Source organism: Rhinoderma darwinii, chromosome 4, assembly GCF_050947455.1.
Source record: "Rhinoderma darwinii isolate aRhiDar2 chromosome 4, aRhiDar2.hap1, whole genome shotgun sequence".
Classification (NCBI taxonomy): Eukaryota; Metazoa; Chordata; class Amphibia; order Anura; family Rhinodermatidae; genus Rhinoderma; species Rhinoderma darwinii.
Genome location: NC_134690.1, coordinates 204757238 through 204776970, shown reverse-complemented (window position 1 = coordinate 204776970; position 19733 = coordinate 204757238). Strand labels below are relative to the sequence as shown.

The following is a 19733-nucleotide window of genomic DNA, read 5'->3' as shown; positions in this document are numbered from 1 at the left end:
GTGTGGTATTGTTTTAATCGGGAGAAATTGCTTTATAAATGTGGTGGTGCTTTTTCTCCTTTAGTCCTTGTGGAAATGAGAAAATATTAGCTAAACCTACATTTTCTTTGAAAGAATGTAGATTTTAATTTTCACTGCCTACTACCAATTAATTTCTGGAAAAAAACCTGTGGGGTCAGAATGATCATTATACCCCTAACTAATTTCCTTGAGTGGTCTAGTTTCTCAAATGGGGTCTTTCCACTGTTTTCGCACCACAAGAGCCCTTCAAACCTGACATGGTTCCTAAATATTTTCTAATAAAAAGGAGGCCCCAAAATCCACTAGGTGCTGCTTTGCATCGGAGGCTGGTGCTTCAGTCCATTAGCACCACATGTGGGATACTTCTAAAAACTGCAGAATCTGGGAAATAAATATTGGAGTTGTATTTCTTTGGTAAAACTTTCGTTGTTACAAGAAAAATTTATCAAATATGAATTTTTGTAAAAAAATAAATGAAATTTGTACATTTTATCCTCTACTTTGCTTTAATTCCTATAAAACGTCTAAAGGGTTAAGAAACGTTATAAATGCTGTTTTAAATACTTTGAGGGGTGAAGTTTTTAACATGGGGTGACTTATTGAGGGTTTCTAATATATAAGGCCCTCAAAGCCACTTCACAACTGAAAGATACATTTAAATTTCGAAAAATGCTAATTTTTTCAATTTTTCACTAAATTTTGGGTTTTTTCACAATTAAATACAGATTGTATCGAGCAAATTTTGCCAGTAACATAAAGTCCAATGTGTCACGAGAAAACAATCTCAGAATTGCTTGGATAGGTGAAAGTATTCTGAAGTTATTACCACATAAAGTGAAACATGTCAGATTCAAAAAATGAGGCTCTGTCAGGAAGGTCAAAAGTGGCCAAAGCGGGAAGGGGTTAATCACATCTTTTTGTCAATAAATTGTTTATGTATCTTGTAACATATTAATATGATTTTAACCCCTTCCCGCTGCAGCCACTTTTGACCTTTCTGACAGAGCCTTATTTTTAAAATCTGACGTGTCACTTTATGTGGTAATAACTTTGGGATGCTTTTACCTATCCAAGCGATTCTGAGACCAGGTTTTTAGTAACACATTGGACTTTAAGTTTGTGGTAAAATTTGGTGGATACATTCAGTATTTAATTGTGAAAAGCACCAAAATTTTGCAAAAAATTGCAAAAATTAGCATTTTTAGCATTTTAAATGTATCTGCTTGTAAAAAAGATAGTAACACCACACAAAATGGTTGCAAATCAACATTTCCCATATGTCTACTTCATGTTTGCATTGTTTTTTTTGAACATCCTTTTATTTTTCTAGGATGTTACAAGGCTTAGCACTTTAGAAGAAATTTCTCACATTTTCAAGAAAATTTCAAAAGGCTATTTTTACAGGGACCAGTTCAGTTGTGAAGTGGCTTTGAGGGCCTTATACAATACAAACCCCTGTAACTCACTCCATGTTAAAAAAAACTGCACCCCTCAAAGTATTCAGAACAGCATTTAGAAAATTTCTTAACCCTTTAGGTGTTTAACAAGAATTAAAGCAAAGTAGTGGTGAAACACAGGCCTCAGAAGCAAAGGAGCACCTTGTGGATTTTGGGGCCTTCCTGTTATTAGATTATATTTTAGACACCAGGTCAGGTTTGAAAAGGTCTTGTGATGCCAAAACAAAAGGAAATACCCCAAAAAGACCCCTTTTTGGAAACTACACCCCAAAAGGAATTAATCTAGGGGTATAGTGGGCATTTTATTAGATTTTTTATTTATTTTATTAGAATTAGGCAGTGAAAATAAAATAATAATTTTTCTTCAATAAGATGTAGCTTTAGATCATAATTTTTCATTTTCTCATCAAATAAAGGAGAAAAAGCACCCCAACATTTGTAAAGCAACTTCTCTGGAGTACGGAAATACCCCATATGTGGTCATAAGCTACTGTTTGGGCACACGGCAGGGCTCAGAAGGGACGGAGCGCCATTTGGCTTTTGGAGCACAGATTTTGCTGGATTGGTTTCTTGGCACCATGTCGCTTTTGCAAAGCCCCTTAGGTACCAGTACAGTGGAAACTACCCAGAAGTGACTCCATTTGGGATACTACACCCCTTGAGGAATTAATCTAGGAGTATAGTGAGCATTTTGACACCACAGCTGTTTCATAGCTTTTATTAGAATTGGGTAGTGAAGTTGAAAAAAATCATTTTTCATTTTCTGCACCCCAACATTTGTAAAGCAATTTCTCCTGAATACAAAAATATCCGATATGTGGTCATAAACTGCAGTTTGGGCACAGAGTAGGGCTCAGAAGAGAAGGAGCGCCATTTGGCTTTTGGAGTGCAGATTTTGCTGGATTGGTTTCTGGGTGCTGTGTCGCATTTGCAAAGCCCATGTGGGATGAAAACAGTGGAAACCCCCCAGAAGTGACCCAATTTTGGAGACTACACCCCTCAAGGTATTTACATAGGGGTGTAGTGAGCATGTTAACCCTGCAGGTGTTTTCCAGAATTTAGTGTGCACTCGATGTTGCAGAGTGAAAATGGGAATTTTTCCATTGGTATGCCAATATGTAGTGCCCAGCATGTGCCACCATGAAAAGACGGCTCTGTAATTATTATGCCGTGTTTCCCGGTTTTGGAAACACGCTACTTGTGGCTCTAATCTTTTGCATCGACATTTGACCAGGCTCCGGAGTGAAAGCGTACCATGTGAAATTGAGGCCTAATTTGGCGATTTACAAAGTATTGGTTCACAATTGCAGAGGCTCTGATGTGAAATAATAAAAGAAACCCAAGAAGTGAAACCATTTTGGAAAATACACCCCTCTCAAGGGGTGTAGTGAGCATTTTCACCTCACAGGTATTTTCCATAAATGATTGCGCTGCAGATGGTGCAAAGTATAAATTGCAATTTTTCACTAGATATGCCATTTCAGTGGCAAATATGTTGTGCCCAGCTTGTGCCACTGGAGACACACACCCCAAAAATTGTTAAAAGGGTTCTCCCGGGTATTGCGATGCCATATATGTGGAAGTAAACAGCTGTTTGGGAACGCTGTAGGGCTCAGAAGGGAGGGAGCACCATTTGGCTTTTGGAGCGTGGATTTTGCCTGGTAGTAAATTTGTTTGAGTATTGCTGGTGTTTTCAATTATAATGTGGGGGTACATGTAAACTGGGCAGAGTACATCAGGAGCATAGTCAGGTTGTATTATAATGGGGTAAAAAAACAAAACAAAATATGGTTTCCGTTTGTTTCAGTTTGGATTCTGTTTATGGATTCCCCTGACTGAAAGCTCAGACGGAACCCATGAACGGAGTCTCGACGCAGATGTGAATGAAGCCTTACCGGTATGTCTGCCACTTACTTACATATGCAAAATTATATAAGGTAGTTAAATTAAGGCTCAATCACACGGTCATATTATGACTCCATTTTATACAGAGCCTTAATAGGGCTAAAGTAGAAGTACATGAGACGTCTACTGTATGTTTCCGATTTCCTATAAAAGCATATAGAGGCTTCTTCGGTCGGATTCCATACAAATACAACTAACAATAAATGGTGGAATTTTCGAGCGGATTAACCTTGCATTGCAAAGGACTTGCTTCTGCCATTTTAACACGGAAAGAGAGAGACTGCTTTATAAATCTCCCCCTATGTGTCTAAAAATGGAAAGAAAGGCCTCCTACCCATCACAACAAAAGAAGCAAAAATATTTTTTTTAAACGAAAGGTATAGTTGTCTAATCAGAACATGCCTTAAATAACTAACAAGTATTTGGTCATTAAGGAACATTAAGTGTTCATCTAAAGGGGATTTCCCACCATATACATATATGGCATAGCCCCAGCTCTGGGACCCCACCTATCACGAAAACACAGATACATTGGACCCTGTTCTGCCAGATTGCTGGATTCAGGTGGAGAGGAACATGCATACATATGAAATAAGGAGAATAAAATAAACAATAACTAAAATGTATTGCCTCGCACTTTGTTCCAAAAATGTTAGCTAAAAATAAAAAAACCTCAATGGAAAACCTTACCCACAAATAGGAGTACTGGACTGAATAATCCAACTTTCAGCAGTTTCTTGGTTTGGGTAAGAAATGGGTCATTGGGCTTGTTCAACGAGTCAATGTCCACACCGAATGAGCTACTGGCGACAACATCCAAACTATATGCTCCTAACACACTAAAACAAAACATATAGCAAGGTATCATTTCAATTATTATTATATTATATAAATAAATTATATAAGGGAGTTAAACATAGATGAAAGAATATATTGCATGCTACAATAAAATATGTAATGTGCAAAGGATGGGTAAAACTTTTCTTGTTAATCATTGGCGGAAACAGCACCAGGGGTATTTTAGCCTAGTGCTTTAAGATGTAGACAAGACCTAATGCTGCTATTTATTTATTTTCTTTCCTTTGCTTCAGGTGGGTTTTCAGCCCGTTTACAGTCTATGTTAACCCCCTGTGAGTGTTGGGGAACCAGGCAGTCCTCTGCTGTTTTTCCCTCTCTGCTGGTTACCTAAATTTATATTTTTTGCTTCCACAGACTGAGTGGCAGTACCCCACTATATGTCCGAAGTTATTGAAGAGGTGACCCTGCGTGCACCCGAACAGGTGTGAGGGTAAGTATATTCCACTCCCCCTCTATTGCTATTCTACAGGCAGCTATCTGGGGTAAATACTAGAAGTCCACTTTCTCTAGGGGCTTTTTTTTTTTATTCAGGAGTCCTTCCTCTCTTGGGCTGTTTTCTGGGCTTCTAGCCTAAATACCCTTACCTTTGGTGCTTTGTATTTTGTTTTCGCTGTTTTGAGCATTTTTGCTTGGTGAACGAATTTAGTTCCCACCTTCTGTCTTGTGTAGGCCGCAGTCATCTCCTGCTGTTGCCTCCACCCCTGGTCTGTCAGATGCTCATTTTTAACCTATGGTCCGTTCGGCAGGCAAGTTTTGAGGGTAGGGCTGAGCCTTCAGAACACTGGAGTCCTTTACTGGCTGGTGTTATCTTAAAAAACTGTTCTCAGCACTTCCACTCTTCTGCAGCTCGTCTTCTGGTGCCATCCTTCTCGTGTCTTCAGCTTCAGGGGTCTGGTAGGCCAGCCTTTTTGCTGTATTATAAAATGTCTTCAATCAGGCCTTGAACAGGGACTTGTCTTAACGTCAGATTTCTGCTCTGTCTATTGTTTTTCAGAGAACTTTGGTTTTGGGTCTCAGGTAAAGATTTTTTTAGAGGGTAACTAACGTGGTCCCTCCTTTCAGAAATCCCATTAAGCCTTGGGATCTTAAATTTCCTTCTGGGAACGAACTCCTTTTGAACATTTGAGAGACAGTTTGCTTCATCTTCTTCCCTGGAATGTAGCTTTTCTGGTGGCTATCACCTCCATCAGGCAGGTTTCAGAACTTGCTGCCTTGTCCTGCAAGTCACATTTTTAAGTCAACCGTAAGGATAAGGTTATTTTCCGACCTCTATCATCTTCTCTCCCGAAGGTGGTCTCTACCTTCCATATTCATGATGAGATTCTTCACCCTTCTTTTTTCCGCTCCCCATCTCATCTGTGGGAACAGCTTTACATTGCCTTGATTTGGTAAGAGCAGTCCGAATTTATGCGGCTGCAACAAAGTTGTTTTCGGCGCGCCAATTATTTTGTAGTTATTCCTGAGGAGCTTACCTAAGGCTTCGGCAGCATCCAAGGCCACTACTGCGTGTTGGATCCAGGCTATGATTTTGGAAACCTATCAGTCCAAGGGTAAAGTTCCTCCCCTTCAAATTACTGCCCATTCTACAAGGGCTGTTGGTGCCTTCTGGGCGGTCAGGCATCAAGCTTCAGTTGTTCAGGTCTGCAAGGCTGCAACTTGGACTTTTGTGTACACTTCACTTAGTTTTACCATATTCATTCTTTGGCCTCTGCTAATTTCAGTCTGGGTCGCAGAATGTTGCAGGCAGCTATGTGTTAGGCCAGTTGTATGACTGTACTTTTAATTTGTTTTTGCCCACCCTGTGGGACTGCTTTAGGACGTCCCATAGTGCTGTGTCCCCTTAACGATTAACGAGAAAACAAGAATTTTGTACACACTGTAAAAATATTTCTCGTTTAATCCATTTGGGGGACACAGATCCAATCCTATTATTTTTTGTTGTCGACATGTTTGTATTCTTTTTTTCTTATTGCTTTTGTACAAACTGAATAAGCTAAGACCCTTTCCTATGTAGTGTCGACTTCTAGTGGCAGGAGCATATAGCCATGTTGCAGTGTCCCCCAATGGATTCAACGAGAAATTGATTTTACGGGAAGCACAAAAATCTTGTTGTTCTGCACTAGCCACTGCTGCGTTGCCCCCTTTGTTTACGCTGCTTGGCAGCTCTTTGTAGGTGGCATTGTAGTTGGGACAATGTGATTGATCGGAGTGTGACAGAAAGACACAAGTAAAAGAACAGACATATAGGTTATGCCATAAATGCCTGTTAGGTGTGGAACCCTTTACTGATCCCGAACTGCTGATTCTACATATCGGCCACTTCAACATCAACTTCAGAGATTGTGGCGGCCGGGAATAGGGGACAGCGGGCCGCCATTCCCCCGATTGGTGTTTGACCTAACCCTGAGACACTCACCTATCAGGCATTTACGCCATAACCTGTGGATATGCCAAAATGCCGAAGACTTGAGTACCCCCCTCTCAGATTTGTACAATGCCATTGATATTTTGAAAGCAGACTTAATAATATTCTACTAAAAGCAGTTAATAAAGAAGTTCATACAAAAACTGAAAACTCCACAAGAATAATTGTGTGTATATAAATACATTATTAATCCAAATGTATAAAAAAATAATTCAATTGTATTTACAATAGTAAAATTCCGCTTTAAGATATAATTTTCAAGAACAGACTTACTCTTTCATCTCACATGGCTCTTCTTTGTCGACATAAATCTGGATATTCCGCACAAGCAGATTTGAATAGTGGTCCATGATATGAAACATCTAAAAATAAGAGATGTCAGTTATTGATGTAAAACCTATTCTCCTTACTCTCAGGCCTTAGGTACATATCAGTCAGAATACAACATAAAAAAAAAAACCTCTGTATGCCTCTGTATTAAATCTAAAGTATACGGAGGTACAGAAGGTGCCCTATTACAGATTCATACAACTCGGAGGTTGTACAGAGATATAATACTGCCATGTGTAAGAGGCCTTAATATGAAAATGAAAAGCTGTTCTAGACAAATTGGTGATCACCTCTTTGAGTTTCCCACTGGTAAATGTGGGTGAGAGAACAGTGCGAATCCTCTTCCATTGCTCATCCTCAGCAATTGTTATTGCAGAATCCAATGGGCCATTGATACCAAAATTCTGCAGTAAATAAACATAATAGCATGTTAGACTTTATTCACACATATTTTTGGTGTGTTATTTGCAAAGACAAAACCAACAGTAGATCCAAAAACGTGGAAACATATAAGTATTTTCTTTAACTGTTTTTGAAATTCTTACACAGTCTAATTAATGGCTTAAAGAGGCTCTGTCACCAGATTCTGAAATCCCTATCTCCTATTGCATGTGATCGGCGCTGCAATGTAGATAACAGTAACGTGTTTTTTTTTTTAAAAACGTTCATTTTTGGCCACTTTATGAGCTATTTTATATATATGCAAATGAGGTTTGAAATGGACAACTGGGCGTTTTTTTTCCGTTATGTCCAACTGGGCGTGTATTGTGTTTTTAACTGGTCAGCATTATACACTCATCTCCATTGATTTACACAGCAGCGATGTGCAGCCACATAAACAGAGATTAACGTTACTGCAGTGTCCTGATAATGAATACACATGATCATCCAGCCTGGACGTCATTTTTATTCAGAATCCTGACACTTCTGAATCTTTTCTGTGAGATTTGCAGCAAGGGAAACGAAATCTCGTTTACCTCCGTAATCTCGCGAGATTTCGTTTCCTTTGCTAGAAATCTCAAAGAAAAGATTCAGAAGTGTCAGGATCCTGAATACACATGATGTCCAGGCTGGCTGATCATGTGTATTCATTATCAGGACACTGCAGTAACGTTAATCTCTGTTTATGTGGCTGCACATCGCTGCTGTGTAAATCAATGGAGATGAGTGTATGATGCTGACTGGTCACTGATTGGTCAGCGTCATACACGTAAACACGCCCAGTTAAAAACACAATACACGCCCAGTTGGACATAACGAAAAAAAAACGCCCAGTTGTGCATTTCAAACCTCATTTGCATATATATATATAAAATAGCTCATAACTTGGCCAAAAATGAACGTTGTTTTAAAAAAACAAACGTTACTGTTATCTACATTGCAGCGCCGATCACATGCAATAGGAGATAGGGATTTCAGAATCTGGTGACAGAGCCTCTTTAAATTAAAACTTTAGGCAATAAATGTTTTTCCTTGGGTGTGGAGAGGACCATGCCATCCCCAAAGTCACAGTTAGGTCCAGAATTATTTGGACAGTGACACAAGTTTTGGCATTTTAGCGGTTTACCAAAACATATTGAATATACAGTTACATAATCAATATGGGCTTAAAGTGCAGACTCTCAGCTTTAATTTGAGGCTATTCGAATCCTAATTTGAGGAAGGGTTTAGGAATTACAGCTCTTTAATATGTAGCTGCCTCCTTTTCAAGGGACCAAAAGTAATTATCTCAAAAGCTATTTAATGGGCTGTTCCCTCGTTAATCCATCATCAATTAAGCAGGTAAAAGGTCTGGAGTGGATTCCAGGTGTGGCATTTGTATTTGGAAGCTGTTGCTGTGAACCCACAACATGAGGTCACAGGAGCTCTCAATGCAAGTGACACAGACCATTGTTAGGCTGAAAAAAATGAGAGAGATAGCACAAATGTTAGGAGTGGCCAAATCAACAGTTTGGTACATCAAATTAATCCGTACAGAATTTTTTTTATTTATATTTTTTTATATTTTCCAATCAGCGTATTCTATTTATAAGTATACACATAAATGAATATTAAAACTTGTGTATTTTTAAAAAGATTTTCTTTCTATAGGGTTAGCTTTGTTGTTTAAAGAGAAAAAGTCTCATGAACTGAAAGAAAATACACTTATGCCACATGCACACGACAGTGTGCGCAGGCGGGTCCCGTCCGTGATCTGTGGAAAGATAGGATATGTCCTTTCTTTCCACGGATCAGAAAGTTGGGTCCATTTTCATCTCCCCTAATTTTCACGTTATGTATGGAACCATTTGCTGAAATGATCAACACTTCTACCAATATTACAGGCATTACAGTAGGAGACATAGAACATAAAATAGGTCTGTACGCAGATGACGTGCTTATTGCATGTCATTCCCCTCTTACTTCGGTGCCTGAGATACTTAAAGAGGCTCTGTCACCAGATTTTCAAACCCCTATCTCCTATTGCAGCAGATCGGCGCTGCAATGTAGATAACAGTAAGGTTTTTGTTTTTTTTTCAAAAACGAGCATTTTTGCCCAAGTTATGACCATTTTTATATTTATGCAAATGAGCCTTTCTTAAGTACAACTGGGCGTGTTTAAAGTTATGTGCAAGTGGGCGTGTATTGTGTGTGTACATCTGGGCGTTTTTACTTGTTTTGCTAGCTGGGCATTGTGAATAGAAGTGTATGATGCTGACGAATCAGCATCATCCACTTCTCTTCGTTACCACCCAGCTTCTGGCAGTTCAGACACACAGCGTGTCCTCGCTCATCCGACGCAATGAAGTTCCTGTGGGAGGAAGTGAGTGACGTCACAGCGTGATCTCGCGAGGACATGCTGTGTGTCTGTGCACTGCCAGAAGCTGGGCGTTGTGAAGAGAAGTGGATGATGCGGATTCGTCAGCATCATACACTTCCATTCACAACGCCCAGCTAGTAAAACAAGTAAAAACGCCCAGATGTACACAAACAATACACGCCCACTTGGGCATAACTTTAAACACGCCCCAGTTGTACTTAAGAAAGGCTAATTTGCATAAATATAAAAATGGTCATAACTTGGCAAAAATGTTCGTTTTTGAAAAAAAAAACGTTACTGTTATCTACATTGCAGCGCCGATCTGCTGCAATAGGAGATAGGGGTTTGAAAATCTGGTGACAGAGCCTCTTTAAGGTTATTCATCAATAGTCAGAAATGTCTTATTATAAATTAAATGTTTCAAAATCTTTATTAATGCCCATTCATAACTCGCCTCAGTTAAAATCCTCCATGGTTAATTTTGAGTTTACTTGTGCTGACTCGGGTGTATCTTACTTGGGTATTCAACTTACTCCCCAACCTTCTCAAGTAGTGCAAACAAATTATTCTAATCTTCTCTTAGGCTGGATTCACACGAGCGCAAAAGCCACTTAACAGCTCTGTGTGGCAGCATCATATGGTGCGCGGCTGCGTGCTTTTCGCGCAGCCGCCATCATTATGACACTCCATTTGGATGTTTGTAAACAGAAAAGCACGTGGTGCTTTTCGGTTTTCATTCATCCTTTTGACAGCTGTTGCGCGAATCACGCAATTCGCACGGAAGTGCTTCCGTGCGGCATGCGTTATTTTCACGCACCCATTGACATCAATGGGTGCGTGATGCGCTAAAAACGCCCAAAGAACAGACATGTCGTGTCTTTTTTTCAGCGGACTCACGCTGAGTAAAAATCACGCACATGTCTGCACGGCCCCATAGACTAATATAGGTCCGTGCGACGCGCGTGAAAATCACGCGCGTTGCACGGTTGTATTTCCCGTTGGTCTGAATAAAGCCTTATGGTTACGTCAGGATTGTGCCAGAATGGATCAATTTAGTCTATCATGGATTGCTAGAATTCACTTAGTAAAAATGATATTACTTCCTAAATTTCTGTATTTATGTAGAACCTTTCCTCGCCTCATTCCTTCAACATTTCTGTCACAAATTCAGTCATTCTTTTTAACTTTTATATGGAACAAAAAAAGAGCTAGAGTAGCAAAACTTATTCTATACCGCAAGATTAGGGAGGGAGGACTGGGTGTACCAAATGTGAAAGCATATAATATAGCGGCTATAATGGACCAATTATACTCTTGGTGGAATTCCCCGTGGACTCACCTTTGGTCTCTTCTGGAAGATTCAATTATTACGAGCCTTTCTCTTAGACATGACAAAATACTTAGGAGCTATCTCTCCAATGTTGCCTTTACAGACCATGACAGACTCTTTGAATGTGTGGGCTGAATATATATGTAAAATCAAATGGGTTCATATCGCTAATTATTTAATTCCACTATCAGTCTGTAATCACGGGGTGGGGAGACAGACAGGTGAGCCCTAATCTACCCGCCACTCAGTCCCTGCCTACTTGCATGACCCGTCCTAGGCAACGGCGTAAAACTGGGCGACGGTCCCTACGCTCAATATGTGCATGACAGACAAACAGACAAGGGTACACAGAAGCTAAGGGAAATGGGGCAGTTGCCCACGGCAACACTGTGAGCAACAAGAGTAGTGAACGAGCCGAGTCAAACCAGGAGTGTACGAGGTACCAAACGCAGAGCAGGAGCGTAGTCAGTAAAGCCAGGGTCAATTTGAAGCAGAGGTCAATAGTAGTAGCAGTAACAGCAGAGCCAGGAAACAAGACAGAATCACAGGCAAAGGAAGAGCAGAAATTTAAGGTATAAATAGACCGAGGGCGGGAGCTAGCTCCGTCTGCCCATGCTGTGATAGGTTCTCCCACTCCTCAGCCTACCAGCCTGGGTGGTAGCAGATCGAGTCACTCTATCAGACCTAGGAGCAGGTGCAGACTGATTACCCACGGGCGTCGACACAGAAGCTGTCTGGCAGATCCTTTACACAGTCATAAAAATTCTTACACCGCATATCTCACTCCAACCCTGGATATCTGCCGGTCTCACATCCTTCTCAGATTTTCTGGATTCTGGACAATTTATTTCCTTTGAAAATGAAGCTAAATCTCTTCAGTTGCCTCACACTCTCTTTTACCAATACCTCCAGATTAGACACTGTATACAAGGAAAGGCTCTTCCAGCTAAACCCTCCAAACTTACGTCATTTCATACATTTTTATTCAACTGGCAGGGTTACCTATTGGTTATGACCTTATTCTTAAATTAGAGAAATCTGGTAAAGCCAATCATATGTTGAACTGGGAGGGGGAGTTGGGAGAAATCTTCTCGGAAGAACAATGAATTAAAGCTGCTAACTGGGCGCCAAAACATTCAAAATATGTTAACAATTGGGAGTTGATGAAAAAATATATCTTAGATGGTATCTGACTCATACCAGAATTGCCCATATGTCTCCCGGCTACTCTAATTTACGTTGGCGTGGTTGCAGACAATTAGGTTCCCCTTTACATATGTGGTGCTCTTGCCCAGTAAATGCATCGCTATGGGAACAAGTCTTTAAATTGATTGGAGAATTAGTTGAGATTCCCTTACAAAAATCTTGAGGTATAAAGAGATATTGTAGGGCCTCAGGTACAACTTAGAGTTTGTATGGAACTGTATGGCAGTGTGTATGAGCCCTTAATACAACAAACCTAAAATTTGCTATACTAGATATATCTTTAGACAAAATTGTTCCTTCCGCTAGATTAATAATACAACATATACGTATTGCTACAAGACTTGCAATAGCTCAATCTTGGATATCTCCCATATCCCCGTCCCTTTCTGATATTATAAGAAGGGTTAATAGCCAATATTACCATGAAACCTTTTTGATGTATGATGTACACCGTAGAAATACGCAATTATGGAAAGCTTGGTCTTAATCTAAATATTTTATATGATGTCATTTTGATGATACGTTTATTTACCTTATATACCTTACAGCAATGACAGTGTTTGGTTTTTGTTCTTATTTTAGTTTTATTTCTTGCTTTGAACAACGGTTCATGATGTAATAATTGTAAAATCTTTAATAAAGATCGAATATTTAACAAAAAAAAAAAAAAAAAAAGAAAGTCGGGTCCATTTTCACAGACCCGGTTTACCCGCTAAAGTGAATGGGTTCATGAAAACTATCGGGTGCCACTGGGATTCCATGAAAAACGGCCGGAGTGGCACTGCACTTAGATGTTGCATTTTAAGGTTATCGCACATTTTTCACAACTTTTTCTGTGCAGACACCATTCAGAAAGACTCATGTCAATGAGCCCTAGAGTATCATGAAGCAGAAATTGTTATTTCCATGATTATCCCTATTGTACACGTACCCGTCTGTTCATGAAGTTAGTGTAACACTCTTTCACCAAGATGGTTTTAATAATAACTGGATCTAAAATTGCAAGCACTGGTTGTCTACCGTCATAGAGTCTGCAAAACAGCAATAAGTAGGTTAGAATCGATGAGCATACAAGAATGAGCTACAGTACCGTGAAATTCACTTAGGGCCAATAAATTCAATTATTAAATTTTAAATGTACACTGAAGCTAGCCATACATTAGTGATTGCTGGCGTCCGTTTTCTGAAAGAATTGTGAACATTGATGTTTTGGACAACAGATCCATAAGTAAAAACAACAAATCGCCAATCGACCTCTGCTTTGATCTGTGAATGTTCTGGGCTTTGATTTATGGGATGCAGATCTGTCATTTGGCATGAATGACCTTACAGGACTGCACTCCACAACAACTGAAAAGATCCAACACGGAAGAAGAACTTGTCCACACATAGCTGCATTCGGTCAGCATCAGTCATGCTCGTACATGTCACAAAAACGCATCAGAAAATGGCCTAAATTTGCCTTTTCGCCTGTCTAATATTACTAGTGTATGGTCAGCTTTATTCAGGCCGACTTTGTCTTATATAGAATTTTGTTAAATGATCTGAAACAATTGAGTGGAACAAACATACAAAAATAATGTACTTTTCGATAAAAAGAATAAAGCAAGTAGTAAACCCCCATGCATACGGCATATAGTATGGGCCCATAGCAGGCTACAGCCGGTGTATACAACTTTCAAGTACATGAGCCCTTATACTACCCTTTTATTATGGAAACAAACTTTTGTTCGCTTAACATAATGTATGAAAAAAACATACCAAATCTGCACTGTATGAATGTGTGCATTATTTAATGACAGTGTTTAGAGAGTTAGGCCTAGTGCACAAGGCAGATCAGTGTGTATGCAGCCTATTCAGAAGTACGTGGAGTCCCATGAAGATTGTCAGAATATATATATATATATATATATATTTTTTTTTTTAAATCTTCCGTGTAAACTGTCCTTACTATAAGGGCCTTACAGTAAGGACAGTATAGAGGAAGGGGATTGCCAGCAACAGTGCTCTCAAATGCCATTTGCAGTTAAAGTTAACATTTTTATAAAGCCCTTTAATTAAATTCTCCAAAATTATTCCAGATCCATAGTTTAGACCAGACCCCAGACCAGACCCCACTTATTTACCTCTCCTGGCTGCAGGCTCTTTAGCAACTCCGGCTACTCTTCTGCTTCAGGCTCCACACATAGAATCTTGAGGCTGGCCATCTTTAAGACATTGTGTGCAGTGGCGCCTGGAGTAGAAAAAGAGCCGATGCTGCTGCTGAAGAGGAGCCGGGAGTAAGGCGGTCAAAACTGGCGGTGTACGTCTTCCCCCTGGTTTGCAGGAAAGTGCCTGGGACAAATACGGCTGGCAAATTTGGGATTTTTGGGAACCATGGCTGTAGGCACTTCTAGGGGCTATGGTACCCCTAAAAGCGATGCCTCCATTATACAGCATAAAATTAGATATTTTAGGGCCTCAGGTAACAGCTCAGAGTTTGTATGGAACCGTATGGCTGTGTGTATAAGCCCTTAGTGCAACAAACCTAAAATTTGCACATGAAAACATTAACTTGAGTATTTAAGCTTACCCCCACAATTTTCCATATTTCCTGAAGCATTCCATATCATATTGGACCATACCCTAAAAAAACAGAATATATCACTAATGTTTGTTTCACTTCATTTACACAAGGCAATGACGGTACATAACCCTACCACATTATTACCAAAGAATAGGGAAAAAAGGATGCAAAGACTACATTTTTGCTTTGATTTATGTTATTTATTTTAAAAGAAACTGTTCTAGTAATTGATTCCATACTGTTTACAATTGAAAACAGCGTTGTAAAAATATACGTGATGCATAAAATAGCAACGTTTTCCAAACGTCCTCCTAGAATGATAGTTGGAATCTGATTGGTTGCTATGGGCGACTGCTATACTTTTCCCTTGCACCAGTTTTGATAAATCTCCCCCCAAGTGTACGTCAAACCATGCAAAAATCAATGCTAATGTTTGTAAATAATAGATAATAAAAAAATACTATTCTTAAGGGTAGTTTTAGACGACAGTGAAAAACGGCCATATGACAGCCGTTTTCAGAACAATGAAGTTCTGTGGTTGCATTCACATGGCTGTTTTTTTTAACAGCCAGTGAACATTGGCCGTCAAAAAATAGGACATGTCCTATTTTTGTCAGTTTTCACGGCCAGACGCCTCCCATAGAAGTCAATGGATCAGTTTTTACTGGGCCATTTTTCAGGAAACAATCCTAACGGCCGGTAAAAACTAATCCTGGCCGAGGAATCCCTGCACACAGCGCTACTTTGAGCGCTGAGCCCGGGGAAGCCCTTGACATTACGGTCCATATAAGGACAGTGAAGTCAGGGCTTCCAACAATGGAATCCCCGGCCAGAGCATAGCAAGATCTCTGGCCAGGGACTCCAGTCTTGCAAATAGCACCCCTCCATGTATATAGCACCCTCCTGCCTGATGATAGCAAGCCCCCCACCCCCCATAGATAGCGCCACTGTAGCTCCCTGTAGGAGCGGAATCCATCGGCGGCCGGACACCGCTCTGGCAAGGGATTCCGCTTCTGGAGAAGCCCCCGGCGTCACTATCCAGATATGTTGGCACTGTGGCACTATCTATGTGGGCACTGTGGCACTATGTGGGCACTGTGGTACTATGTGGGTACTAGCCCTATGAGAGCATTAGTATCAGTTGGCACTGTGGCACTATCTACAGGGACATTGCAGCACTATCAACATGGGCACCATGGTGTTTTCAGGGGGTTGGGACAAAAAAACATGACAAATGAAATCCTTTTTTTTTTTTTTTTTTTTTTTTAACGGCCATTAAAAACGGATGGCAAACGAATGACAAACGCCCATTAAAAAACAGACAGACTGACTGGAAATGGATGAAAATTTGGAGACACACAATGGCCATGAAAAACTGAGAGTTGATCAGTTTTTAATGGCCATTTTTTTCACTGTTGTGTGAATGTAGCCCAAGGCCTCATGCACACTTCCATTGCCCGTCATATGGCCGTTAATGACGGATCCGTGAAACACGGACCGCACACGGATGGCTTCCGCGTGCAGTCCGTTGTTTCACGGACCAAATCAGTGAAAAGGCTGAGACTGTTCCGTCAAAAACGAATAAGAATAGGAGCTCTCCTATGTTTGACGGAACGGCCACAAGGCCCCGTTAAAACAACGGAAGTGTGCATGGCCCCATTGAAATGAATGTGTCAAGGTGCTATCTGTTAAAAAAACGGATAGCACCCTGATGAAAATAACAAGTCATGAGGCCTAAAAGTCAGTTTACATTTAGGCCAGGTTCACACAGTATAGTTTTGATGCTTTTGTAAACAAGGCCTAAAGCAGCTTTTTCTATAGCATACAAAAATATACTGTTTCATGTACTTACTTTTCTGTACCCCAAAAATGTTCCAATGAATGGTAGTGGCCTGGGTCCAGGAGTTCCCAACTTCTTAAATATGCCATAAGGATATATTCCATAACTGAGAAAAAAAAACACAACATTGTATTTTATAAATACATTCATATGAAGCTTCGTTCACATCTCCGTCGGGAATCCGTTCATGGGTTCCATCTGACTTTTCTCTCAGGGGAACCCATGAACGGAATCCAAACTGAAACCCTAGGTTTCCATTTGCATCACCATTGATTTCAATGGTGAAGGATCCAGTGCAAATTGTTTCCGTTTGTCACCGTTGTTCAAGGGTTCCGTTGTTTTGACGGAATGAATAGCGCAGTCAACTATGCTATTGATTCCGTCAAAACGACTGAACCCTTACACAACGGTGACAAATGGAAACCATTTGCACCGGACCTGTCACCATTGAAATCAATGGTGATGCAAACAGGAATCTAAAAGGATCCCTATGCGCTGACTAAATGAATGGAGAGGAGTGCATGAGGCTGATTGGTCAGCATCATACACTCCCCTGTACATTGCCCACTTGGTCGAATGTAAAAACACGCCCACTTGGGCATTAAGACACTCATTAGCATAAATCTAAAATCGCTAATAAAGTGGTGAAAATAGATCGTTTTTTTAAAATAAAAAGCACTGCTGTCACCTACATTATAGCGCCCATCTCCTTATGTAGGAGATAGGGCACTTATAATGTGGTGACAGAGCCTCTTTAAGTCCCTCACCATTATCAAGTTCTTTGTTAACTGTCAGTGAATAGAAATGTTAGTGCTTACACACGGAGACCTGTACTGACCTAAGGCTCTGTTCACACAGAGTTTTCTGGAGCTGATGTTGATGTGGAAACCGTGTCGGAATAAACGCCCAAAAAAATTCTGAAATCGACCTTTGATTACAATGGGAGACAGAGGCAATTTTCTTTCCTGGGCGGCATTTGGCCACTCACGGGGAAAGAAAGAAGCATGTCCTTACTTGCCGCGGTTTCCGCCTCTGACCTCCTATTGAAATCAATCAGATGCAGGAAAAACCTGCGTCACTCGTTCCCGAGCTTTTTTTCGTGGCGTTTTTCACCTGTTGTTCTTGCATTAGTTTCAATGCCCTAGGGCGAAAAACTATGGGTAAAATGCGGGAAAAAAAGGGCAGGCAGTTCAAAATCTGCCTCAAATTTCCTGAAGGAATTCTTCTGCTGCCTGCAAAGATCTCTGTGTGAACAGGGCCTAAAACTTCTCACAGCTGAGGATTTTACACAATTGTTCCAAGTATAGGCAATCCTTTGTGGGCTAAACAGTCTGGGTTCCTGCGAACACTAAGGGTATGTGCACACACAAAATAAAAAACATCTGAAAATACGGAGCTGTTTTCAAGGGAAAACAACCAATGAAGTTCAAAAGCCACTCACGCTTTTCGCTGCGTTTTTACGTCCGTTTTTGGAGCTGTTTTTCTATAGAGTCTATGAAAACGGCTCCAAAAACGGCTGAAGAAGTGGCATGCACTTCTTTTTCACGGCCGTTTTGAAAAACGGCCGCGTAAAAAACGCCCCGCCGTTTTTCCCATTTAAATCAATGGGTAGATGTTTGGAGGCGTTCTGCTTCCGATTTTTCAGCCATTTTTCGGGACGTTACGGCCCGAAAAATGTCTGAAAACACTGCGTGTGAACATACCCTAAGTGCCCTTTTACACAGGCCAATTATCGGGCAAACGAGTGTTCAGATGAATGCTCATTCCCGATCATTGCCATGTGTAAACAGGGCAAAGATCAGCTGATAACCGAGCAAACGCTCGTTTATCGGCTGATTGTATCGTTTATGCAGCGTGAAATATTATTGTTGTCAGCAGCGCGTCTCCCTGTGTAAACAGAGAGGTGTGCTGCCGACATGATGGAAATGTATGGGGACGAGTGATCATAGTAACAATCGCTCTTCCCCATACTAGCGGTCACATTGATCGGCGCTCGTTTTCACGCCCCATAAGTTTCCTCAGACGACGGCCCACATTTGTGCCAGTCCCTGGAGATATTAATTGTCAGCTGATTCGGTCTAAATAGTCAGGAAAGATAAGCTAACTGGTCGCAAAGCCACTTTAACATTTATTTGATTCTGGCCATATTTTAATAATAGACTAACCACCTGTTATCTTTGAATGTAACTGTTGACCTAAGAACATTTGGGGGCCTCTGTAGTAAACCATTTAGTGCAATTCATATCATGAATGTGGTTACAGACCCCACTTCCCTCTGTACTGTATTATAGTATAATAATGATATAATATAGTACATTAGCAGCTATAGTAATAAAAAGGACACATTGTACAATCACATGTATTCGTTACTCACAGTAAAAACAACAGCAAGAGGATAGCCAATAATATCCAGGTGCCAGGGGAGAGACTTGGCATAAAGTTCATGATCCTTGCTGACTTTTTCCTTTCCGCTGTCTGAATGTCACTGTGCACTCGGCACCACAATATATAGCTTCAGTTTACTCCTTCAGTTTACTCCTCTTTGTTCCTGGGCTTCTTCTTCCGTTTCTCAGAGAGCAGTCACATGATCTCTAGGCCTGGCCAGATATGTCAGTGTTGTAAAGTTGCGAGGGAGGTGAATGAGTCACAATGTTCTCAATCCAGCCAGCTGAGAACCAAATACAATAACATTTCATGTATTATTTGTAGAATATGATGTAAGGGGTCCTCCGTGAGCACCTAAATATAATAGAAAAAGCCAGGCGTACTGTATGTCAGTAGGGACTCATATGGACATACAGTACCGACCTGCCCATGAACCTTCATGTTTTTTACAATTCCTATTATTTATTTATTTTTTTCATTTCAAAATGTAATCATATAGATCAGAGTTTCCCAACCTATTCAGGCTCGAGGCACGCCAGGAAAAAAAAAAAATTCTCAGGGCACCCCTAACAAAAATTGTTTACAAAACGACAAAAAATGGCTAAAAACA

General features: G+C 40.4%; 1 protein-coding gene across 1 annotated transcript in view; it reads right to left on the bottom strand.

The window, feature by feature from the left end:
• The window catches only part of LOC142759667 (cytochrome P450 3A9-like), a 61950-nt gene extending 42547 nt beyond the window's left edge, over positions 1-19403 (bottom strand). Inside the window, exons 1-7 of the mRNA XM_075862089.1 lie at positions 19113-19403; positions 16751-16844; positions 14905-14957; positions 13264-13363; positions 7287-7400; positions 6940-7028; positions 4074-4222 (exon numbers count right to left, since the gene is read on the bottom strand). Coding sequence (XP_075718204.1) covers positions 4074-4222; positions 6940-7028; positions 7287-7400; positions 13264-13363; positions 14905-14957; positions 16751-16844; positions 19113-19183 — 670 coding nt within the window. The 5' untranslated portion in view covers positions 19184-19403. The remainder of the gene's footprint in view (positions 1-4073; positions 4223-6939; positions 7029-7286; positions 7401-13263; positions 13364-14904; positions 14958-16750; positions 16845-19112) is intronic.
• Between the last annotated feature and the right edge of the window lie 330 nt (positions 19404-19733).